We start from the raw sequence: 24,868 nt of genomic DNA, 5'->3' as shown, positions 1-24,868 counted from the left end.
TCTCACTCACCTTGCTCATTGTCTTTCCACCTGTGCTCATGTCATTTGCTCTGAAGTCCTCTCTGTAGGCCAGAAGCCTACCCGTCTGTCAAGGTCTGGTTCAAGTTCCTCCCAGCTGTCCTTCCTTCACAAAAAAGGATGTTTGCCTCAGACAAACAACCACACAGTGTTAGAACCAGATGGGTCCTGAGAGATCACATTGTATAGCAGTTTCCAAACTGTGTTGTTGAGGAACCCCTCTGGGAACATGCTTTAGGGGCCTGGTGGCTGGGTGGGCAGGCCTTACTCCCTGGAGCAGTGATACTTTTGCCTAAGGTTTCCTTTGAAGGAAGGCCTAATATGCTTTTAAAAACACATTTTTTAGATAAATTAAATAAATAATAATAATATAAATAATAAATAATATAAATAATAATAAATTAAATTCTTTAAATTTTTAAAGCCACTGATCTGGTTGTAGGTTCCCCATTTTACAGATGAAAAAAATAGGCTCACGGAAGTGTCTTCCTTAAAGCCACCAGCTGGCGGGTGGCAGAAGCAGGCAGGGTGGGTCCGAGCTCTGGCCGGTGAGAGCAGTCGCTTAGTTCCAAGTGAGCTTCCGCGGCTCCCTAACTAAGAGTTCCTTCACCTGGTGAAGCCCCGTGTGTAAAGTGGTGATATGCATCCAGAATCCCTCTTCTGAAACTCTTGGTGCCAGCTGTGTTTCTGAGTGCAGAATTTTCCAGAATATGGTACCTATCCTGGCCAATACGTGACAGTCTCAGTGGCTCCAGGAGCAGCACTTCAGAATGAAACACGTCACTGTTTCTGCACCCAAACATGCAAACAGTCCTTGCGAAGGGATAGATAGATTAAAAAATAGCCTCGTGTTGGTTCAGTTGAGGTTTTGTTGCCCAGTAAGTTAACAAAAACAAAACCAGCTTTTGGTTTTTAGAGAGTTTAGATTTGGGAAATTATGGATAAGGGATTATGAACGTGTAGTCATAGTGCCAAACTCGTAGGGCAGTTGTAAGGACCGGAGGTGAAAGCGAGAAACAAAAAACCGCACCTAACCGTCCTCAGCTTGGTGCCTGCACAGAGTAAGCCCTCAGGAGGTATGTGCTGCTGGGTCCTGGCGGTGGGTTTATCATCTCCCGGTTCAGGGCTGTTTCTCCTCCCCCACGTGGTCTGTCGTGGCTCGTGCCTCGTCTCCTCCCCCAGGTGGCCAGCTTCTAGAGGCTCTGCTCGGGGGAGCGTTAGGCTCCTAGTGTGTTCTTGCTGTGCTGTGTTGATCCGGCCCCAGACTTTCACGAGGGGAGGCCTCTGAGCAACTGGAAGCGGCCCAAGGAAGTAGGGGCCGGCGCCTTCGGAAGTGGAAGCGAAGGCCACAGGGCAAGCGATGACTCCGGCCCGGGCCAGGGCTGTTCACCTGCGGGGCTGGCGGTGTCACGTGACTTGGGGCCGGCCAGAGGCTCCCCGGTTGTCAACCCAGCGTGCTCCACCTGAGCTCCTTTTCCTCCTTCCTGACTGAGCCCCAATTTTGTCCCAACTGTCAGCCCCTCCGTGTGCCATGTGCTTCACTGGAGGGGCGGGCCCTGATGGGGCCACTCCCTGCCTGTGATTGGCTGAGGCATGAGCATGTGACTTAGTTCTAGCCAATGAGACATCAGGAGCATTAGCTGTGGGAGGGGGGCTTCTGGAAAAGATTTCCTCTTGCTCAGGAGTGACGTAGATGCTTTCGAGGTGACGGGAGTGGTCTTCTCCCCCTGGAAATCGTCGCTCGCGCTTCCGAGGCTCGGAGCTGCAGCCGTCTGGTGGCCGTGAGGCTGACCCTCAGAGGGCGGCCGCGCAGAGACACAAAGAAGGATGTGGCTCCACGCCTGCGGTGGCCCTTGTCTCGGTGTCATTTATGTGGCGTAGTAAATGCCTTCTTGTTGAAGCTGCACTGAACTGGGTGTGCGGTGGTTCCGTGCTGCTGCAGGCATTCCCTCTGGTGCACCCCCTCGCTTACTCGGAGCACCCCCAGCTGCCCCGCCAGCTTTGCACCGGGTGCACCGTCAGGAATGGCCTTCGCCCCTGGTTCACACCGACCTCACTGGGGTAGATTCCTGCCCCTCTGGGTGACTTCATGCGTGGCAGGTGGTGGAGGGTTGCGGGCCTTTCTGTGAAAGCTGGTGTTTCCCATCTGAGCAGCCAAGAAAAGGGAAGAGGTTTTCTGAGATCTCTCAAAACCATCCCCATCAGCTACCAAGACAAGAAGGAGCAGAGTTTGGCAGGTGGGTCGGAGGAGTGCCACATACCATATAAAGGGCAGCCACAAGCCGCAGGAAACCTAACAGTGTGGCTGCAGCCCCTGTTTGTCTGCCCGTGTCAGTCAGGGGTGGTGGAGGGATGGAAGTGCCAGAGCGAGGCAGAACAGATGTTTTTTGGTCCTTTCAGAGGCCTGCCAGACCTGGAGTCAGAATCTCCCTGCATTTGCCCTCCAAGTGACCTTGGGCACCTCACTTGATTCTCTGAAACCTTAGTTTTCCGGACTTCACGGGTGTTGAAACAGTGCTAGAAGGGAATGAACAAGCCTTGCTTGAGCTTTTGCTGTGTGCCATGTTCTGGGCATGAACTTTTACACAGATCCCAGTTAATCATCACAACAACCGCGCGAGGAATGGGGTCGAGGGTCATAATTCTTATTCAGGGGTAAGTAGACTGAGGTTGGGAGATGTTCACTGAGCTGGATTCTAACCCACTTGTAACTCTAGTTCCATTATTCTTTACACCAACGAATGGTTTTCTAAGCTTGTCAGATCAAGGAATCACCAAGTTGACTTGTGGGGCCCCATTCCTAGGGATTCTGATGCAGCAGGTCTGGGGCAGGGCCTGAGCTCCTACAGGCTTAACAATGCTCCCATGTGATGCCAATCCTGCCTGTCCGTGGATCCGCTCTGAGTAGCACTGAACTAAGGGAGCCTGGACATTATGGATTCCCAGACCACTCCTATGGGGTAGTGATTTCCCTGGTCCAAGATGGGGGCTGGAAATCTGCATTTTAAAATAGAGCCTTAGGTGAGTTTTATGGTCGGGCAGGTCTGAAGCTGTTGCCTTCAACTATAATCTTGAGCATTTAATGTGTACCTCCTCTGTATGGGGCCTGTACCAGAAGAAAAAGACTGAGTGGGTCACCAGCCACAAGAAGCTTACAGCTCAGGGCAGTCACACAGTCACACAGTCTCTGGGCCGCTGAGTCACCTGGGGGCTGGTTAGCAGCTCAGATTCCCAGGCTGGGCCCGAGTCCTGCTTTAGGAGGTCTTAGTGGGGTCGGGGTTCAGGAAGCAGGGTTGTTAATTAGCATAGGTGGTTTGTAGCACAGGAAGTTCCAGGACCAGATTTTAGACACGATTGTCCAAGTGGTGGGACAGAGTGTCACCCCGTAGCTTGAGCGGAACAATGACAGCGTTACTTACAAGGCTCCAGGGTGCTGCTGGGTTACTGGGGCCTGAGGGCAGGGAGTGCTTAGGTGGCAGTGGGTAAGGCCTGGCAGAGCGCCCGGAGGAGGATCTTGGGCAGAGCTGTGGCTTTGTCCCAGTTGGCCTGAGACTTTCCTGGTTTGAAGCACTGAAAATCCCGTGTCCCGGGAACTCCCTCAGCCCTGGGCAAGCAGGACGGTTGTTTACTCTGTTGGGCAGATGGAAGTATTTTCGCAACGAGGAAAGGAACCTGGTGCGGAGAAAGCAGTGGGCTCTGTCCTGTGAGATGTGGGATTAGATCCCGGGTCTGGCACTTAACTGCTTGTCTGGCCGTGGGTGCGTTACTCAGCTTCCCCGAGCTTCCCTCTTTAGCTCCAAGGTTGTTCTGAGGAGTCCGAGGGGTAATGCAGTAGGTTTGAGGCACGAGCGGTCATCTCAGGCAGCCTGCCCGAGTCCGGAGTACTATGTGTGGAAGGAGGGGAGGAAGGTCCGGATGCTCAGCCCTTGGCAGGGGGGAGGAAGCAGGCAGGGGTAACAGTAACAGCAATGATAGCAGCCGTGCAGTGGGGGTTGGGGTGGGCTCCCGTGGTATTGAATTGTGACAGAGGCCCAAAGCTGATGGCAGTCGCCGTTAGCCGGGTCCCAGAACTAGTCCGTGCAGACCTAGGGCCTCAGCTCAGTCCTCCTCCTGCAGCCGTTCATTCTGCACTTTAGTGTGGGGGTGCTGTGAGGTGTACTGGGGACACAACCATGAATGTGACTGCTGGGCCGTCGGCCCCATGAGGGCAGGGCTTTTTTGCTCTTTTGTCCATTGCTGTATCTCCAGCACCAATAGCCTGTCTGACATACAGCAGGTGCTCAGTTAATTGTTCAAAGAACAACTTGGCTGTTGCCCTTGAGGAGTTAACTTGGATTCGTTTGCTCATCAAACACCTACTGACCACGTACTGGGCGCCAGCCCTGCCTGACGACCTGGAGTATGGTGACCACTGAGACCATGCTTATGCTCAAGTCTAGTACGTGGAGACCCGGCATGTATGTGCTTGGGGCTGGGAATGGTAGAGGTCGAGGGCGGTGGAGGTCCGTGGGAGGGAATGTCCGCCTGAGACACCGAGACTTCTGGTGCTGTCCCTCCGGTGACTGGATGGCCCTGCCCGCCTGGGGCTCTGGGTGAGTTCTGGCTGCTGGATTGCTGTTCAGGCTGACTGGATGTCCATGACCTTCTCTTCTTGTGTCTCTTGTACAACTGAAGGGTCCATGCTTGCCGAGTGGCCCTTCCCAGGGAGGGGTTCTGGGTCTCTCTGCTGCCTCTCCCTCTCCCTCCAGTCTCCTCACTTTGGGCTGGCTCAGCCCCTTGGAGGTGAGGCCTGCCTCCCTTGACTAACCGCCTTTTCTGGCCCTTGCAGCTTCAAAGTCTAATGAGAAGCAGCTTTCTATTCTCAAGTAAGAAGTGTTGAGTTGATGAGGTGATATTGCTGGGCATGCCAAGCGAGGGGACCCGCAGTAAATGTTTTTCCTTTCTCTGGCCCACCAGGCCAAGGGAGTCAGCTCTCCACTGAGTCCTGGGCTAGCGGCCTGGGAATGTGGGTCCCTCCAGCCCTCTGCAGCTGCCCCAAGGCCTGTGGTAGCCTCCTTCCTGCCTCTGCCCGACCCCACCCACCAGCTGTGCCATCTCCCTTCTGCCTAGATGCTCACTTGGAGAAATCCTACCTCCCTTGGACAAATTCCTGAGGCCCAGCCAGCTCAGACCTCACTTACTTACTTCTGACAGTCTTCTGAGTGTGCCTGATGGTCTTTCCACCCCACCATGCCAGGACTCCGTGGCCCCTGGCTCCCTCTAGACCATGGTCTTTGAGGGCAGGGCGTGGATTAGGGCTTTGAATCTTCAAGAGATGCTTGCTGACTCTGTGTGAGTGTGCATTTAACTTCTCTGTGTGGAGCTGGCTTCCTGAGAGAGCCATTTCCAAGCCTTCTGGGCTGGCCTGATAACATCCCCCTGCCCTGCTAGAGTCATTTCCTGCCCTGCTGAGCCCTAGGGACAGGCCAGACCAACTCCAAGATGACTTTCAAGTTACCTTCTCTCTTATTAAACGAGGTTTTTTGAGGGGAAGTGTGTGTGTGTGTGTGTGTGTGCGCGCCTCTGCGCGTGCGCGTGTTAAACCAGTACGCTTGTCTGTTCTCCCAGCGCAGTGGAAATAGTGTCTTCTGTTCCCACGTTTTACTCTCTCATCCTGTCCTTCCAGCCTCTGCATTGTGTGTGAACATGGGGAGGAGGCTTTGGCACGAAGCCTGGATTCCCAACTACCAAGATTTTCCCAGAATATCGTTTCTGCCAATTTCTTTGAGTTCCTTAATCTTTGACTTTTGGCATCTTTGCCTTTCAGTCAAGATCCAAATAGCAGGTCCTCGGAACTGGGTCATAATTTGAGCAAAGATAGTGGAGGAGGGACAACGGGGCCCAGAGGTAGACACACGAAGGCCTGGGTCTTGGTCAACAGTCATACCCCCCCTACGTACCAGGCACCCCGGGAGGGCGGGTAGCTGAGTCGCCAGAGACTAAGGTACTTGAGTAGGTCCTGTCCGCGAAAGGGAGACCCATGGATTGGTCCACTCATTTCAGAAATATTTAGAGAACACCTACCACGTGCTGAGTCCTGGAGATGGGGCATGAATGTGAGAGGGACAGGGTGGAGGTCAGAGCCCAGGGAGTAAGGTACAAGGATTTTGGCTCTCCCTTTGGGTGAGAGGGGAGCCACGGGAGGGCTTTGAGAAGTGGGGTGGCATGACCTTGCCTTCTCCAGCCAGCTGCTTGACAGTGGCCCTACCCAGGTGAAGCCCAGCTCTCTGCCTGCTCGTATGTGCCGCTGAGCAGCTACACGTCGTGGGAGGAAGCCCCTCAGCCTCACTGGTCATCTGCACTTGATGACCAGTGACCTCAGAGGCCCTGCCACGCTTCTGGCACGTTCGTAGCCCTGCTTTCACGCACTCTTTCCCCTTCTCAGGCCTTTTATCGGAATGCCATCCTGTCACTCCTAGCTCATGACCTGGTATGAACTTTACTGAGGACATAGGAGCAGTTAGGAAAGCCCCTCGTTTCCCACCACTGCGTCAGCCTTCTCCCCCTCCTGTCACTCTGCGGAGGCTCCAGCTCCTTTCCAAGGCCTGCAGCCCCTGCACCTTTGCTCAGAATCCCTCTGTTCGCGCCTCCTTAGGACTTCACAGCTGCTGACATTTCTCCTCTCTTCTGGATCAGTTCTCTGTCTCTGTCTTCTTTCCCGGGTCATTCCCTCGAGGATTCACAGACACCCTAGACTCTCCTGTAAAGACCTTCCCTAAGGGGCGCCTGGGTGGCTCAGTCGTTAAGCGTCTGCCTTCGGCTCAGGTCATGATCCCAGGGTCCTGGGATCGAGCCCCGCGTCGGGCTCCCTGCTCAGCGGGAAGCCTGCTTCTCCCTCTCCCACTCCCCCTGCTTGTGTTCCCTCTCTCGCTGTATCTCTCTCTGTCAAATAAATAAAATCTTAAAAAACAACAACAACAACAACAACAACAAACCTTCCCTAAGCCCACATCTCTGTGACTTACTGCCCGCCTCTCTGCTCCGTCTCAGCAAAGCCTCTTCAAAGAACTGTCTCCTCAGCCTGCTCCTTTGAGCTTGTACCCCCCACCCTGCACACCCTGAGACCTCCCATGTCAAGGTCACCCTCTGATGTGGCCTCCCTGTTGCCAAATCTAATGGTTATGTTTGTGTTCTTATCTTCCTCCGTATTCCAGCTGCCTTTAACCCACTTGGCCACTCCTTCTTTCTTCCTTTTTTTTTTTTTTAAAGATTTTATTTATTGATTTGACAGAGAGAGACACAGCGAGAGAGGGAACACAAGCAGGGGGAGTGGGAGAGGGAGAAGCAGGCTTCCCGCCGAGCAGGGAGCCCGATGCGGGGCTCGATCCCAGGACCATAGTAGGATCATCACCTGAGCCGAAGGCAGATGCTTAATGACTGAGCCACCAGGTGCCCCTACTCCTTCTTTCTGGAAACTTCAAATCTGTTTCTGTAACAAACACGGTCCTGGTTTCTTTTTCTTTTCTTTTTTTTTTTAATTTTTATTTATTTGACAGAGAGACCGCGAGAGAGGGAACACAAGCAGGGGGAGAGGGAGAGGGAGAAGCAGGCTTCCCATGGAGCAGGGAGCCCGATGCGGGGCTCAATCCCAGGACCTGGGATCATGACCTGAGCCGAAGGCAGACGCTTAATGACTGAGCCACCCAGGGGCCCCGGTCCTGGTTTCTTTAACTGGGTCCTTCCATTCACTCTCCTCCAGCTTTGACGCCAACCTCCATCCACTGACTTGATTTCTCTACTTGGGTTTCAAATGTTATTTAAGTTAGAACAGAACTCTTGGTTTTATTTCTGCTCACCTCAGTAAATGGCAAGATGGTACCATTTTCTAGTCCAGTGTGCAGTCTCAAAGCTAAAAGTAAAGAATTTCTTTTAATCCCTCTCCATTCCCATCACTGCTGTCACTAATGATCACACATCTACTGGCTTAAAATAATGCAGATGTGTTCTCTGGCAGTTCTGGAGGTCAGAAGTTGGACATAGGTCTCATTCAGCTAAACTCAGGTGTCCGCAGGGCTGTCTTCCTTCTGGAGGCTCTGGGGAAGAATCCATGCCCTTGTCTTTCCCGGTCTCCACGGCTGCCCACGTTCCTTGGCTCTCGGCCCCTCCTCCATCTCTAGAGCCTGCAGTTTAGCTTCCTCTGCGCTTCTGCCACCGCGTCTCCTCTGACTCTGACCCGCCTACTTCCCCCTCCCATGACCCGGCGTGCCCACCCACATAATCTAGGATAATCCCGTCTTAAGGTCCGCAACTTAATCACACCCCCAAAGTCCCTTTTGCCATGTAAGGTGACATATTCACAGGTTCCAGCAACTAGGACACAGTCATCTCTGGGGTGTGGGGGGTATTATTCGGTCTGCCACACCTCCAGTCCAACTCGTATCTTACCTCCAAATTGTGTATATCTTACCTCCAAATTGTATATCTTACCTCCAAATTGTGTCCTCCCTCCGCTTGTCTCTCCCTTTCTGCACTCTTTCTCACCTCTGCCCCCTTGTCCCAGCGTCTGTCACCCCCCCGCCAGACTCCCGCAGTGACCTTCTGACCGTCCCTTCCATTGCCTCGACTGCTCCAGCCCCAATTTCGTTCTCCACACAGTGAACCTAAACCAGATCCCTTCACCCCTGCTTGCACACTCTCCACTCCCTCCAGAGGAAAGCCACACTGCTGACCACAGTCTACGAGCGTGCTCATGGCTGCCCTTACCCGCCTCTCTGACTACCCTGATCCGTCCCCACCATTCTAGCCACACGGCCCTCTTGCTGTTCCTCGAACGTGCCAGCCATGTTCCCACCCCAGGGCCCTTCCACGGGCTGCAGGGTGCTCTTCCCGCGGATCTTTGCCTGGCAGACTCTGTCTCGTCATGCAAGTCTCAAACTCAGACTCCTTGGAGACTCTGGCCCTGATCCGACTGCCCAGTCTCAAATAGCCACCCGGTCACTCCCTGTCATGTCCCCGTTTTAACTCTCTGCTGATCTCTTACCACTAGCTGGCCTTTTTCTGGTTTGTCTCCCCTTCTGGAATGTAAGCAGCACAAGGGCAGAGACCCCTCTGTCTCCTTCACTGCTGTCTGTGCCAGATGCTGGCAGGTGCTAAGTAAATGCTGGCTGGTGTGTGAATGTGAGGAGCATGGGGAGCTCAGGCCGAGGGAGCAGGAAGGCTTCTCCAAGGTGACCCTGAAATGCATCTCACACGATGCCTGGATTTTGGCAGAAGAAGGGAGGGAGATAACAACGTGTCCAGGCACCCTCAGGTGAGACAGATTGCCACGGCCTCGGAAGGATGCGGGGGGCCTGGAGAGTGTGCATACGGGAGGCTGGTGGCCCAGGGAGAGCGGATGACAAGCTCTCAGTCATAACCGCAGATGCAGACCTCCTCCACCTGGCTCTGAGATGATGGGCCAGGTCGTGTGAACCCCTTGTGGGTGACCAGACTAGGCATTCCGGAGTCAGAGCACACTCCAATACAGGCCATCTTCTTTTCCTTTTAAATTAATTACTTAATGTTTTGTGCAGGTAATGAAGGTACATGGTACTAAAAATCAAATAATACAAGAGAGAAAAGTAACTTCCTTCCTACATCATCTTTGTGCCCTCCTGCCCCTTTCCACAGACATAGCCACTCTTAGGCCTTTCCTGGGGGGGTCCTTTCAGAAATATTCAGCATATATGTCGATTTATTAGAAAGTGTGTTGTTGGTTTTGTTTTTTTTACACACAATAGTAACAGACGGCACACCCTATTTGTATCTCTCTCTGACGTTGTTACCTACTGCGGTGGAACAGACCATCCCAAACTCAGTGTCTTAAAACAGCCACCTTTTATTATTTGTCACCATTCTGGGCTTGCCCGGGCTCGCTCCTACGTCTGTAGCCAGCTGCGGGTCGGCTCCGTGACATGGCTGCCCTTGGCTGGCTCGCTCACGTGGCGGGGCCTGGCTGAGACGACTCCGCTCTGTTCCCCGTGGCCTTTCTTAGATCCAGGCCAGCCCGGCCACGGGCTCAAGGTGGTCACAGAGAAGCAAGCGGGAAGCCGATGCGTAAGTCCGCTTCCCAGCTTCTGTGTGTGTCGGATGCACTACTGTCCTGTCAATCAGAGCAAATCACGTGGCCCAGCCCAGGGTCAGCGTGAGCGGCCACAGAGCATGTGGATTCAGGGAGGTGTGAAGCCCTGGGGTGGTGTGTGCAGTCAGCCTACCACGGGGCTGTGTGGAGATCCGTTTCCTTCATGGAATGGACACATCATGTCCCATCACATGGGGTGTAGCATAATTCATTTAACACGTCCCAGGTGAGGACCGTACGGCTGTGTTCTGTCCTGTGCTCTTACCACAAGGGCTGTACGTAGCCAGCATTCCTGTATGTACCTCCTGGTGCCCGAGAGCGCATGTACGTAGGGGAGAAGTTACTAAAACTGGGCTTTCTGGGTCAGGAGATGTAGGTACATAAGTCATTTTATAGATGTTGCTCAGTTGCCCTCTGCAGACACTCATTCCATGATGCTTCTACCAACACGGTCCAACAGTGTCTGTGTTTCTGTCACTTTTTGGTGGGGAGGGGGATGACAGGTATTGCGAGTGCTGAGAGAGACACCTGTGACTTACAAGAAGCCGGGTCAGTGAGGGGACGAAATTCACTGAGGTCGTGCTGAGACCAAGAGACAGAGAAGCTGGCTGTCTCTGCTGGGTGACAGAGGAGAGCTGAAGAACCGGCTCCTGCCTGAACGGGGATTTGTTTTTCCTCTTGGATCACAGCCACGACGGGAATGGTTTGAATAGACCTAAATGCTTCTCGATTGACAAATCCCAGTTGTTGAGATTTTTTTTTTTTTTTGGTCTTGATATCAAGTACTCCCTGGAATAGAGTAGAAACCCTAAGCTTTTTCTTCCCCATCTGATCAAATCTCTGGGTGTCAGCTGTTTATCCCTCGAGGGAGAAGTCTGGGAGGAAGGGGCAGTCACCTCAGGGGGCAAAGGCCACAGCCCCCCCACCCTCGGTGGGGGGATCAGGGAGGCTGAGGCTGCTGGGCGTGGAGCTGGGCCAGCTTGGGGCTCAGGGGACTGTTTGGAGATGAAGAATGGCACCAGAGTGCCCCTCCCCTGGGGGGCTAATTCCCCTTATTCTTCTCAGTGATGGTCCCCAGGAGTGGTCTCTGTTCGGCTTCAGGCTTTGGCTCCACGTAAGTTCCTGGGGAGCTGGTTTCTGCAGCCTCACTTACACCCTGAAAAATGCCTGAAGGAAACGTGGAACGAGCCCTGGGCTCCCCTGAGTCCCTCCTCACTCCTGTCCCCTGAGAGTCCTAGCAGGTGGAGCAGGAAAGGGACTTAGGAACGGCCTGCTCACACAGCTGGTTGGGAGGGAAGCTGGGCCCCTTTTCTGGAGGCTGATGTCCACATGCTGGGGCCACAGGGCAGGGAGACGGCCTGGGTTCAAAATCCCTGCTCTGGGACCGACTGGCTGTGTGACCTTTGGCATGTTGCTTCACCTCTTGTGCCCGGCTCTCCATTTGTGAGATGGAGATGCTAACAGGCCCTAGCGAGGTTGGGAGGACTAATGGGATCGTGTAAATGGCTTAGCCCACTGCGCGGCATTTAGTAAGCGCCCAGCATGGCTTGTCTAGTAATAAATGTTGCACAATGTTCTTATCTTCCCACTGGATTGCAGGCCCCTTGAGCACAGGGCTTGTGTCTCACAGAGCTTTCTGACCTCATTAGATCCAACATAACCATTCTGGGAAATAGCAAGTCCAAAACGAATGGCAGTAACAGGAACAGTAATGCACGTCTACTCAGCACCTGCTTTGTACCCTGTGCATTACATACATGATGTCTTAGCCTCACAGTAGCCAGGTGAGGAAACTAAGGTTCAGAGAGGTTAAGTAACTTGCCCAGGGCCACATAGCTAGTAAGCAGCAGAGCTGGTATTAAGCCTGGGGCTGCCTGAGGCCAGAGCTCTGTCCTCCACGTTGTAATGCTGGGCTTTTGCATTCTGGAAAGTACATGCCTGGCCCCACCGTGCAGTCCTGCTTCTCCACCTGCAGTGTGGCTTGCCTGGCTGCGCCCTACCCTGTGCCTGGCGAGTGTGAGTAGGCAAATGAGTGGGGGAGAGATACTCAGATTTAAGTCTTTCATGTGGCAGAATCCTGATGTAAGGGCTCCCTGTTCCTGTGGGGTAGCCGGAAACTCTCAAGGCAAATCCCAGAGCTCACCTTGTTTGCTACGCACCTCTCAGGGATCACTTTTCTCTGTGGTCCCATGTCCAGAGTCATGAGAATTGTTTTTCCATATAGTCTATCCTGTGTTTGTGGTTATTTTATACAGGAGGGTAAATTTGTTCCATCTTGGCTGGAAGTGAAAGTTCTATTTTTATCTTTTTATCCTCTTCTATTTCATACTTAATTCTCTAATCCAGCTGGAATTAATTTTCTTGTATGCCCGAGGGGCCTTTGTTTTCCTTGTACCTCACTGTCCTAGCGTGTAAGCGGACATACTATGGGCAGTAACAGCTGGCTTGGTGACCTCTGTTTCTTTCACCACTCGCAGGCTCTGAATCGGGAACCCGCAGCTCCTTGACAGGAGCACCCGGTGCCGTGGAGTGTTGGTCAGGCTGCTGAGCTCCTGCCTCATGAGGACGGAGTCTTGCCATCTCTGTATGATTTCTCTGGCCTGAGTTCATGGATATTTGTCAGATCTTTGCCCTCCTGGTTGGGAGAGTGGGTGGTAGGGAAGTCACCTTTTTCAAAGGAGAGCAAAGAAAATGGGGTTTGCTTGGCAGATTCATTGGAGGCTGAAAATGTTTACAGTTGCACAAACGATTTTGCAACCACTGTGCCAATTTCAAATTGGAATGTAAGCTCTTTGCTCAGAGCGCACAGCTCCTTCCAGACCTGAGGAGCTGATCCTTGCCTACCTGGCAGGCAACTCGCAGCTCTGGCCGTCTTCCTCTCTCTGCCCTTCATGGTCCAGCTCTAACAAAGTACTTGGAGTTCCCCAGACAGCTAGGCTGTGTCGTGCCTTTGCATATTCTGTCTCTGCTGCTTGAAAGACCTTTCCGCACATTTTCCATTTTGTAAACATGTACCTGTAATATTCTTGGTGAAGGCTTCGTCTCGTCCTCCGCCACCCAGGACTATACACATCTCCAGTAGAGCTGCAGTGTGTGGAGTGGTGCTGAGAGGGACTAGAACTTCCATGAGGGGAGGGACTGTGTCTCCTCATTCTGTGCAAAGCCTCTTCCTCTCAGCCGAACCTTTCCAAGGGCCCACCCAGTTGTTCTGATAGAGCTGGGCTCTCTGCACATCTTAGCAGCAAGGCACTGGTGTGACCCCCAGTATCAGGAGATCAAGAAACTAAAAGGCTGGGGCGCCTGGGTGGCTCAGTTGGTTAAGCGACTGCCTTCGGCTCAGGTCATGATCCTGGAGTCCCTGGATCGAGTCCCGCATCGGGCTCCCTGCTCGGCAGGGAGTCTGCTTCTCCCTCTGACCCTCCCCCCTCTCATGTGCTCTCTCTCATTCTCTCTGTCTCAAGTAAATAAAAATTAAAAAAATCTTAAAAAAAAAAAAAAGAAACTAAAAGGCTGTAAATCCTACAAAGCACTAAGGTGGTAGTTTTATACTTCTCCTTATATGTAGTCCTTTGTTTAAATATTTTCGCAAGCCTAGGCTATAAAGCCAGTGAAACAGGAGAGGTGATGTCAGGGTGTTCTATCAAAACCCTCAATTGGGTTCTGTGGGATTCCTTCTAGACATGAGAGACTCTGGGAATGAGTATTGATTGGTAAGGTGTTCTCAGATAGCAGTTCTCAACTTAAAGCCTGTTTGGTGGTGGGGGGATCTAGCTAGGATAACAGTTTGGCCACTGTAACTAAGATCAGAGTAACAGTGACTAAAGCAAGAGCAAGGTAGAAGTCAATGTTTCTCTCTCATGTAATAATTGATCATAAATAGTCCAGGGCTCAGTGACAGCTGCTGGGTGTTGGAGACCAAGGCTCCTAATGTTGTTCTCCAAAGTAGATGGCTTCCATCTTGAGGACCGGAATGGATGCACCATTTTCCACCAGCCAAGACTCACTCCAGCTAATGGGGTAGGGTGAAGAGAAACTGGAGGGTAAGCTCATTCCCTGGAAGGGCCCAGCAGAGAAGCTGCATACAGTGCTTCTGCTCACATCCCATTGGCCATAACTTAGTCACGTGGCAGCCTCCAGCTCCCAGAGAGCCTGGGAAGTAGTCTTTACGTTGGCAGCTATGTGCACTGATAAAACTCAGGGACTCTAATACTAAAGGAAGAAGGGGAGAATGACTATTTGGGGACAACTGACCGATTGTGCCACCAGGACCAGGCCTAACACAGGAGGGTATAGTCCAAGTGCCTTGGCCCATCATTCAATTAATTCACCATTTATTGAGCACAGACTCTGTGCCAGACATTGTGCTCGGCTCTGAGACTAAAAACTAAGTAACACACAGGTTCTTCCTTCAGGCCTCTCATTACAGTCTGGAAGGGGCAGACAGATATGTAAACACCTAGGTTGGGGTGCTTGAGGTTCCTGGGGCAGCTGGGGCTGGCTTGGGATAGGGCATGTGTGGGGAGAGATGTGAACAGTGCTTGAAAGATTAATAGGTCCTTATCAAGTAATGGTGGATGGTGTTCCTAGTATTCCAAGTCGTCCCAAAGGCATGGAGGAGGAGGTTCACGGGGCCTGCGTGTGGAGAACTGCCTGTGGAAACTTCCAGGTCCTGTTTTCCATGGGGATGGGGCTGAGCGGGGAGAAGGGAACCGTTAGTCCCATGTTCTGCTCCCCACTTAAGTCTCCATTCTTGTCCCCTCACTCACCCACACCCTCTTCTCTGGCCACTTGGTCCAATGTGCTTTCACCTTCACACTTTTCTTATGTTCTGCTGTTCCCTCAGCCTGGTTTGCCTTTCCCTGTACTCTTAGCCAGTCCACATCCTGCTCAGCCTGTCAGGTCTAGTTGAGAGGTGTGGCAGGCCAGGCCACAGTGTTTCCCTCCCTGAGAACTCATTAGCTCTCATCCACAGTCTTGCTATGGTCGTGGTATTATTCCCCTTTCATAAATGCAGGCTGGTGCTTCCAGAGGGTAAGCGATGTGCCCCCGGTCCCACAGCTAGAAAGAGGTGGCAGACAGCAGAGGGCCCGATCTGCTGTCCTTTCTGCTTGTTGGCCTGGGGAGTCCGCTCGGGGCAGCCATTTCCAGCTGCAAGGTCAAAGGAGCCCGAAGCAGGGAGGTGATCAGAGTGGGGGTGGAAATGAGGGATATGCGGAGATAGGAATCTTCAGCTCAGATATACAGAGGGGCTTACTTAGAATTGCCCCCCAAAACACCGAGGCTAAATCCTAGGGCCACAGACAGTGTGACAAACTGGGATTTATATCTATGACTCTGAATCTCATGTTATTTTATTTTTTGGAAATTTAAAATCTACAAAAAAGAAAGTCAATGTATACTAATAGTCTCACCACTCAAATAACCACCATTAATGTCCCAAGATATATACTTCCAGTTTTTAAAGAAGAGTCACAGTTTTTCCTAAAAGCAATATAAAATGATTCTGCTCAATAAAAATAATTCAAACTGCAAAGATGAGAGTGAAAAAATTATCCCAAATCCTATCATTTGGAAATTTTTATTACTTATTCTTAAGTGATACTCATTCTAGACATCTTTTTAGGGAAACAGACAGAATAAAGATAAACAGGCATACTTTTATAAATGGTGATCACACTCCCATCTGATACCACAGCCATTAGCCATGGGTAGCTGCTGACCACTTGAAATGTGGCTGGTTCGAATTGAGATGTGTCATAAGTGTAAAGTACACCCTAGATTTGGAAAACTTTTTTTTTTTTTTTAAGTCATCTCTACGCCCAACCTGGGGCTCAAACTCATGACCCCAAGATCAAGTCACATGCTTTACTGATGGAGCCAGCCAGGTGCCCTTAGATTTGGAAAACTTAGTACGAACAGGAATATAAAACATGTTGATAATTAAAAAATGTGGATTGCTTGTTCAACTAACAATATTTTGGATATATTGAGTTAAATAAAAGATATTATCAAAATTAACTTCACTTGTTTCTTTTTCCTTTTTTAACATAGCTACTGCAACTTTTAAAATAACATGTGGCTTGCATCCATATCTGTTGGGCAGCAGCTATTTTATTTTATTATTTTATTTTATTTTTAACGATTTTATTTATTTGACGGAGAGAGAGATAGACAGCAGGAGAGGGAACACAAGCAGGGGGAGTGGGAGAGGGAGAAGCAGGCTTCCCGCTGAGTGAGGAGCCGGATGTGGGGCTCGATCCCAGGACCCTGGGATCATGACCTGAGCTGAAGGCAGATGCTTAACGACTGAGCCACCCAGGCGCCCCGGGCAGCAGCTGTTTTAAAAATAAAGTATTAATAAGTACTGACGGGAAGAAGGAAAGGAAAGTGAATCTCAGGGAATTGTTGAGCTCTAGATAAATGGTTCACCATGTGGCATTGTTTCCCGAAAGAGTGCAGTACAGTTTTAAAAAGATTGGTGTCATGTTATTTTCTTTGAGCATGTATTACCTTGTTTTGAAAGATGGTACTCTGAAGCACTTCCCAATTTTGATACATTGTCATTTTTGCATTGGGTTGGTTTATAGCAGTCCCGTTCTGTTCCCTAACTAATTCTTGTAGGCATTCAGTATTCTCTATGTCAATGCTCTGATCCTCACTGTCAGGCCTCTGCCCACACATCCTTCATCCCTGAGCCCTGGATTTCTTTATTAGCTGCATTTCAATCTCAGGAAGGTCTCATGCTTCTGGGAGGAGGCCGCTTGCTGCCCTTGCACCTGACCGGTGTTACAGCCGGCTCCAGGCCTCTTGGGTTAAGCTCTGTGTCCCTGTGTCCCCTGCAGACGTTGTGTCCTTGTCTTCTGCTGTAGGACGCTGCTGTGGTCCTGCCTGATGTTCCCTCAGCTTGTAGGCAATTTGCTTTTCCTTCTTGGGCAACTTAGAGAATTCTTGAGTTCAGTAACTTAACTCAGCCCTGGTTTACTGTGGCTTGGCCCATCCCAGGACCCCAGGTCTCATCTCTAAGAGACTACTTCGGGCTTCCCAGTACACAGACAGAGGCACTGCTGAGAACTTTAGATTTGGCAGATCTGGGTCACTGACCAGAGGACTGGGAAGGCACTCCTTATAGCTCACTGCCTTAGTGGACCTACCACTCAGAATCTCAGTGGGTGCTCCGTGACTGTTTCTTGACTTAATTTTAGATTACCTAAATAATAGGCCAATCTGTTCTTTCTGGGACCGGAATGCTAAAGATAAAACTAGAGTCCATTTTGGCCCCTAACTCCAGTTGAGGTCCTCCCCGCTCTGCACCCCAGTGATAGCTGCAATCGTGGATTTGAGGTACATCCTTCCAGACCTTTTACACTGCGCTTATATTTTAATACAGTTCGGTCCTGTCCCGTCACAGAATAAATAGGTTGTGCTCACGCTGGTGTATGAATTGTTCTGGGTTTATTCAGAACATCTAGATGTGCGGATTCCCAAGAGCTACTTCTGGAGTGAACTCTTCATTCTAATTAACAAGCCAACGTGGACAGTAACGGAATTGTAACTCTAAGTAGTGTAGTCTTAGGAATAAAACCTTCATCTAGACATTCCTAGTTGTCAGTGTCTGTATAGCTTCGACTTTTAGGCAGAAACAGACTGCGTGCATTCAGGTCATTTTGACACAAACTCATTTTAAGAATCTGTAGAGACGTTGCTCCAGCTCACATCCATGTGTAAGACCACAGAACACAAAAGAGCTAGGAGATTTCACTGCATCAGTTTTGGAAAATGCATAGTATTATTTTGTACAGATCATGCTGAAAAATAGCATAAGACAGACAGCTGTGTTTTCCTACTGAGCTTGTGCTCTCTCCATGTTAATACGTATCTAGTCTTTCTAGATTCAATAAATGTGTGACAAAGGATTGAGCTACCTCCTGTCTGTGTACACATTCTGGAACATTCTTTTTTTTAAAGATTTTATTTATTTATTTGAGAGAGAGAGAGCACATGAGAGGGGGGAGGGTCAGAGGGAAAAGCAGACTGCCCGCTGAGTGGGGAGCCCGATGCGGGACTCAATCCTGGGACTCCAGGATCACGACCTGAGCCGAAGGTAGTCGCTTAACCAACTGAGCCACCTAGGCGCCCACATTCTGGAACATTCTTATTAATGAACAGAATTCACTGTAAGCTGGTGCCCACTTGGACTCCCTCTAAGGCTATGAAGTTCCAGAAGGGCCTTGCTGGGGTATGGAGCAAGGGTGTGGTGGTCCTGAGGTCCCCGGGCGGAGCTTCCCAGCACACAGACCATTCCCGGCTCCCATTTAGCTTCTCATTTTGTTCTTTGTAGATGACATGGCAGAGCTCCTCCTCGGGGAGTCGAAGCTGGAGCAGTCCCTGAAGGAACACCCCCTGCGGCAGGGGGCCAGTCCCCGAGGCCCCAGGCCCCAGCTGACCGAGGTCCGCAAGCATCTGACCGCCGCCCTGGACCGCGGGAACCTAAAGGTACTGTGGGTCTCCGAGCTGAGGGGGGCAGTGGGGTGATGCTTGTTCTGCCTCCTCAGGGCAGTGAGCCATGGGGAAGGATGGCCTGCAATGGACCGGGCAGTGGTCAGAGCTCATGAGCACACTGCCACAGCGCGGCGTCTCAGAAGCAGGCCTGCTCACCGTGGGATCGGCGTGTCGGCCCCCTGTCCGGCTGACCACCTTATCGGGGCTTCCAGCTCACTAGGGTCTCGCTGGTGAGTCTTCAGTGACACGTTATTCTGAAAAATCTTCTCCAGGTGCTTGGAAGAGAGCTTTTGTATATGGACCAGAGCTCAACCTGACGCCTTGGCCCACTCTAGGAAAGAGAGGAGTTAATCAGGAGTGCCATTTACCGCACAATTCCTGCCTGAAATATGCAGCTCCTGAACATCCCCAGGCTGCCGTGGCCCAGAACCGTGTGGGGCTCCTCCTGGCGAGCACAAGCCTGGTACTTTGGTGGGGGAGGCAGCCAGGATGGAACCGTCCCTCTGCCTGAGCCATGGCCCTAACCCTCATGGCCCAGGAGACCTTAAGCGCTACCCTTCTGCTCTGCTCCTTCCCTGCCCTGTCTTCCCGTCTCTAGACTCAGCTTTCCCTCTCATCACATATTCTTTTCTTGCTTCCTTTGAATCTCCTTTCCTTTAGGTTTTGCTCCCCCTGTCCCCGCCGCCCCCCACACCCATTAGCTCACTTACGGGGCTCTGAGTTCTTCCTCACCCTGAAGTCTGGTTCTTCCTGCTCTTCGGAGGTCACGCTCCTCCAGGTAGCTGCCTGCACCCAGCCCCAGGCCCGTCAGCGTCTTCAGCTGCCGTTGTGCTGTTGTGCACCCCTCACCGTTATCTCATCTCCAGAACTTTTTTATCATCCCAGACTGAAACTGTCTATGCATGAGCCTCCGTCTCCGCATGACTCTCTATCCCCCCCTCTGCCCCTGGCAACCCCCAGTCTACTTTCTGTCTCTATGATTCTGACTGCTCCAGGTCCCTCATATAAGCGGAATTGTAGAGTATTTGTCCTTTTATGACTGGTTTATTTCATTAACATAATGTCCTCAAGGTTCATCCATGTTGTAGCATGTGTCAGAATTGCCTTCCTTTTTAAGGCTGAATAATACTCCATTGTAGGTTTATACAGCGTTTTGTTTATCCATCTGTGAGTGGGCACTGAGATTGCTTCTGCCTTTTGGTACTTTGAATAATGCTGCTATAATACAGACTTTTTTTTTTTTTTTTAAGAGGGTGGGGAGAGAGAGAAGGGGAGAGAGAGAGGAAGGGCAGAGGGAGAGGGAGAATCTTGAGCAGGCTCCATGCCCAGTGCAGAGCCTGATGTGGAGCTCGAACTCATAACTCTGAGATCATGACCTGAGCCGAAATCAAGAGCTGGATGCCTAACCGACTGAGCCACACAGGTGCCCCGAATAGCTGCTATGAATGTGGGTTTACATTATCTCTTCCAGATCTTGCTTTCAGTTCTTTTGGGCATATACCAAAAAGTGGAATTGCTGAATCATATGGTAATTCTATGGTTAATTTTTTAAGGAATCTCCATACTATTTTCCATAGCAGCTGCACCATTTTACATTTTACATTCTCACCAACACTGAGTTCCAATTTCACCACATCCTTGTCAGCATTTTTTATTCTCTGTTTTTTGGTATTGTTTTGGTTTTGGATAGTAGCCATCCTAATAGTTTTGAGGTGATATCTCATTGTGGTTTTGATTTGCGTTTCCCTGATGATCAGGAATGTTGAGCATCTTTTCATGTACTTATTGGCCATTTGTATGTCTTCTTCGGAGAAATATCTATTCAGGTGCTTTGCCCATTTTTTATTTGGGTTGGGTTTTTTTGCTGTTTTTCATTTGTAGCTCTTTGCCTTTAACCTTGATGATTTCTCTTTCCTTTTTCTTCACTTCCCATCTCAGAACCCTCCAGGGCTACTTCTCTGGACTTTATTCTCATGTTTGTGTACATCCCACCCCTCCCCCCCAAGAAGCCATGTTTTCCTTAGCTTTACTTTTTGTATCTGTTTTGGAAACTTGTGCCTATTCCTAAATTGTTGTGTGACCCCCAAGGAGGCCATCTCCCTCTCTGGGGTTTAGTTTCTGTCAGTTTGAATAGGGTGGGCTGTTGGAGGGGTGAGCTTGGAACCTCCCAGCTCTTAGATATTCCAAGCCTGTGAGCTTTCATTCAGAGATGTCCTTCCTCCTTGTCATCTGGTCACCTCCTTGGCCCTGGAGCAGTTGGGGGCTTGGGCAACATTTGTATAAGTGAGTGTTAGTTTTTGTCAGTTATGTGGCTGCAGGCTTCTGGAAATGCGGGCAGAAAGCCTCCATTCTAAATGGCCTCTGTGTATGTCTGTCTCCACTGGACACAGCTCCAGTCCCCTCAGGCTGGCTTGAGAGCATCAGTTAATTATTTTATTTTATTTTTTTAAAGATTTTATTTATTTATTTTAGAGATAGAGAGAGTGAGTGGGAGTGGAGGGAGGAGCAGAAGGAGAGGGAGAGGGACAAGCAGACTCCATGCTGAGCACAGAGCCTGATGCAGGGCTCGATCCCATGACCCAAGATCATGACCTGAGCCAAAATCAAGAGTCAGACGCTTGACTGACTGAGCCACCCAGGCGCCCCGAGCATCACTTGAATATAGGAAGCTCAGTTTACTAAGCACTTGGTGCTGCATTTGGGCCTTTAAAAACACATATTCTCTCTTTCCCTGTTTCTTTTAAAGGGCCATGCCACACTTCTCTTCAGAGTCAGTTCATGATACTCGTCAGTCCTCATCAGTGAGAAAGGGTAGAGGGACAGTGGACACGTGGGCCATGCTTCCCAGGGACGGCCATCAGACTCAAGCATCCCTTCAAGAGGCCAGAGGGTGTGGCTGTGTGCTAGGGGAGAAAGGTTGAGGATCATGCTCCAGGCCTGACATCTGGCTAGTTTGTTTCCTCCTTCCAGATCCCTAACTTCACTGCGAAAAATTAACCTTCTGGTTTACCAGGTGCTGATGGTTTTTTTGCTCTCCACCCAGTGCAGTATTAAGAACATGGAATTTCAAGTTAGAATTCCTGAGTTTGTGTTCCAGTTCTAGCTTTATAAGCTGTGTGATTCGGCGAAGTTACGTACCCTCTCTGAGATTCACATTTCTCATCCGTAAGCATAGTTAGCTGGGGGTTGTCTTGAGGCTCAGATGTGGAAGCTCTTTCACAACGAGCACCAGAGACATGTCATTTACTGCGATGTTATTTTTCTCCTGCGGCCATTTTAAGCTTCCTCTACCCTATAAAGCATGTTCCAAAGTTGCCCAGCTTTTGCATGGGTGTGTTGCCCCAGTAGCTGGCTACTGTGAAACTTGTTCTCTTCTTGACCTTAAATCAGTGCGTCTCCTGGTGGGGTGCTTGCTCAAGCCCAGTGCAGACAAGGTGCGCACAAAATACGCATGGACTGAAATAGGCAGGGCCAGAGCAAGGTAGCAATGTGGTGAGGCAGAAGGAGCCTGGCCTGGGAATCAGGAGACCTGCTTCTGAGTCAAGTCAAGAAAACTGTGTTTCTCCTGGGCAGGGCAGCATAGCTCTGTGCTGGGGCCAGTCTCCCCCACCCTGCAGCGGGAGGCCTCCGTGTGGGGTTGCCGACTAGACTCGCTCCGGCAAGGCTCTCCCATTGCGTCCACACTGTGCCTTTGCACTTGGAATTTTGTTCAGGCTCCTGCATCTTTTACATCTGGCCTTGTAGTTTACTTTTCTTTAAAAAAAAAAAAAACTTAAAATTTTTTTTTCAAGTTGAATTAAACATCTTTTTCTTTTGGTAAAATATTATCTAACACAAACTTTGCCATCATAACCATCTTAAAGTGTACAGTTCTGTGGCATTAAGTACGTCTGCACTGTCGTGCAGCCTCCACCACCGTCCATCCCCAGATTGAAGCTCTGGGCCTGGTAAACACCAACCTCTGCTCCCCTCCCCCTTCCGTTTGCTTTTAAACCAGTGGTCCCAGGGCTGGAAGGCCTAAGGGAGGAAGGAAGACAGCCTTGTCTGCCAGGAAGCTTTTTCTCTGGGTGGAGAACCCTGTGGTAGGTCTTTTTTTCATAGCTCTTTTCCTCTTCTCTTAAGTCTGCTTTGATTTCTCTGTTTGCAAAGATAATTCTAATTTCTTGCATTCTAATTTTCTTTCTCTCTTTCTCTCTGGCCACTCAAAACCCCCCTTTTTTTGTTCCTTTCAGGGTGCCTGGCTGGCTTAGTCAGTAGAGCATGCCACTCTTAATCTCAGGGTCATGAGTTCAAGCCCCACGTTGGGTGTGGAACCTACTTAAAAAATAATAATAAAATTTAATTTAATTTAAAAAAACCCCTTTTGTTCCCTTCCTTCCCTTTGCCCATTTTACCATCTCTCCAATGCTGCCCGTTGCCCCTGCTTCCTTCCTTTTTTTTTTAAATTTTTTTTTTTAAAGATTTTATTTATTCATTTGAGACACAGAGATACAGAGAGAGAGAGAGAGCATGAACAGGGAGAGAGGCAGAAGGAGAGGGAGAAACAGGCTCCCTGCTGAGCCGGGAGCCCGATGTGGGGCTCGATCCCAGGACCCCGGGATCATGACCTGAGCCGAAGGCAGACGCTCAACCATCTGAGCCACCCAGGCGCCCCAAAGAAATACTTTAGGGGCGCCTGGGTGGCTCAGTTGGTTAAGCGACTGCCTTCGGCTCAGGTCATGATCCCAGGGTCCTGGGATCGAGTCCCACATCGGGCTCCCGGCTCAGCGGGGAGCCTGCTTCTCCCTCTGACCCTCTCCTCTCTCATGCTGTTTCTCTCTCGCTCGCTCTCCAATAAATAAATAAATAAAATCTTAAAAAAAAAAAAAGAAATACCTCAGTATAATTAAATAATATGAACAATTTAAAAAAAAAAGAAATACTTTATGATTTCACTTATATGTGGAATCTAAAAAAAAACACAACAAAGAATAAACAGACAAACAAAAAGCAGAAACAGATCCATAAATACAGAGAACAAAGTGATGGTTGCCAGAAGGGAGGGGGGCTGGGGGTGGACACAGTAGGTGAAGGGGAGCAGGAGATACAGTTATGGACTGAATGAGTCACAGGAATAAAAGGCACAGCATAGGGAATATGGTCGATGATATTGTAACAGCACGGTATGGTGACCGATGGTGGCTACACTTACGGTGAGCACAGCATAGCTTAGGGGGTTGTCTAGTCACTATGTCGTACACCTGAAAAGTATGTAACATTGTGTGTCAACTGTACTCAAATAAAGAAAAAAAAGAAAGAAAGAAATGCCCGGAGGCTGGCGATCCTGGCGGACAGCTGCTTTGCCATGCTCTGGCTGGTTACCTGGCATGGCCCACCCCGTCACGGTTACAGGGTACAGAACAGTGCAGCTTCCTGGCGTGCTCCTGTAAGCAGGAAAATCTAGCCTTGCATAGCTTGGGTTCCAAGGAGCAGGCCTGCGAGAGGGTGATAAATCTGTTTCCTTATATAGCAGGCTAGGCTGTCTCCTCTTTTCCTGCTGATGAGTGCTGGCCAGGGAGAAGGGCAGAGGATGAGGCCAGTGGGTATGGACTGGGGAAGCCAACCTCTCCTGCCTGGAGAGGAATGAGGACCCATCAGAGGATGAGGGCTAGAGCTCGCAGCCTCTGTGGGGGGTGGGGAGGACCAGGGCTCAGTCACCTCACCGAGCGAGAATGGCTCAGTGGGAAAAGTTTGCCCCTGGAAAGAAAGCAAGTCCTGGGTTTTGCACCAATTTAGAAAACCTCTCTCTTTGGGTTATTCGGGTTATAGTCTTGTAGCACACCCCCAGTGCAGCGGGCAGGATGCACCAGGATGTCCTTTTCTGAGACAGGTGCTTGTATGTTTTGTTCGTAAAGCATCCCTCTATCCTTGGCCCAGCACAGCCAAGCACGGGGACCTGTGGGGAGCCTCAGTGTTCTGTTTCGTTTTGTCTTACAGCCACTTTTTTTTTTTTAAGATTTTATTTATTTATTTGACAGAGAGAGACACACAGAGAGAGGGAACACAAGCAGGGGGAGTAGAAGAGGGAGAAGCAGGCTTCCTGCAGAGCAGGGAGCCCGAAGCAGGGCTCGATCCCAGGACCCTGGGATCATGATCTGAGCCGAAGGCAGACGCTTAATCACTGAGCCACCCAGGCGCCCCTTACAGCCACTTTCTTGAAGTGGAGTTCATATGCCAACTCACCCATTTAGAACGTACAGTTCAGTGGTTTTT

The 24,868-nt window shown here is 50.4% G+C and overlaps 1 protein-coding gene across 9 annotated transcripts in view; it reads left to right on the top strand.

Moving 5' to 3' along the window:
* TTC7B (tetratricopeptide repeat domain 7B) overlaps positions 1 to 24,868 on the top strand; it is a 251,052-nt gene that overhangs the window by 5,428 nt on the left and 220,756 nt on the right. For 6 of the 9 annotated variants that reach the window (XM_064571479.1, XM_045901401.3, XM_045901400.3 and 3 more), the window contains exon 2: positions 18,456 to 18,610. In XM_064571479.1, the coding sequence (XP_064427549.1) occupies positions 18,456 to 18,610 (155 nt within the window). Of the gene's footprint in view, positions 1 to 18,455; positions 18,611 to 24,868 lie in introns of those variants that run through there. The other 3 variants (XM_064571482.1, XM_054513840.2, XM_054513841.2) reach the window with 3 other exon arrangements.

Source organism: Mirounga angustirostris, unplaced genomic scaffold (assembly GCF_029215605.1).
Source record: "Mirounga angustirostris isolate CCGP_5_RB_7025 unplaced genomic scaffold, mMirAng1.0.hap1 SCAF_9, whole genome shotgun sequence".
NCBI lineage: Eukaryota > Metazoa > Chordata > Mammalia > Carnivora > Phocidae > Mirounga > Mirounga angustirostris.
The sequence above is the reverse complement of the archived record's forward strand: the minus strand, read 5'-3'. Positions and strand labels throughout refer to the sequence as shown.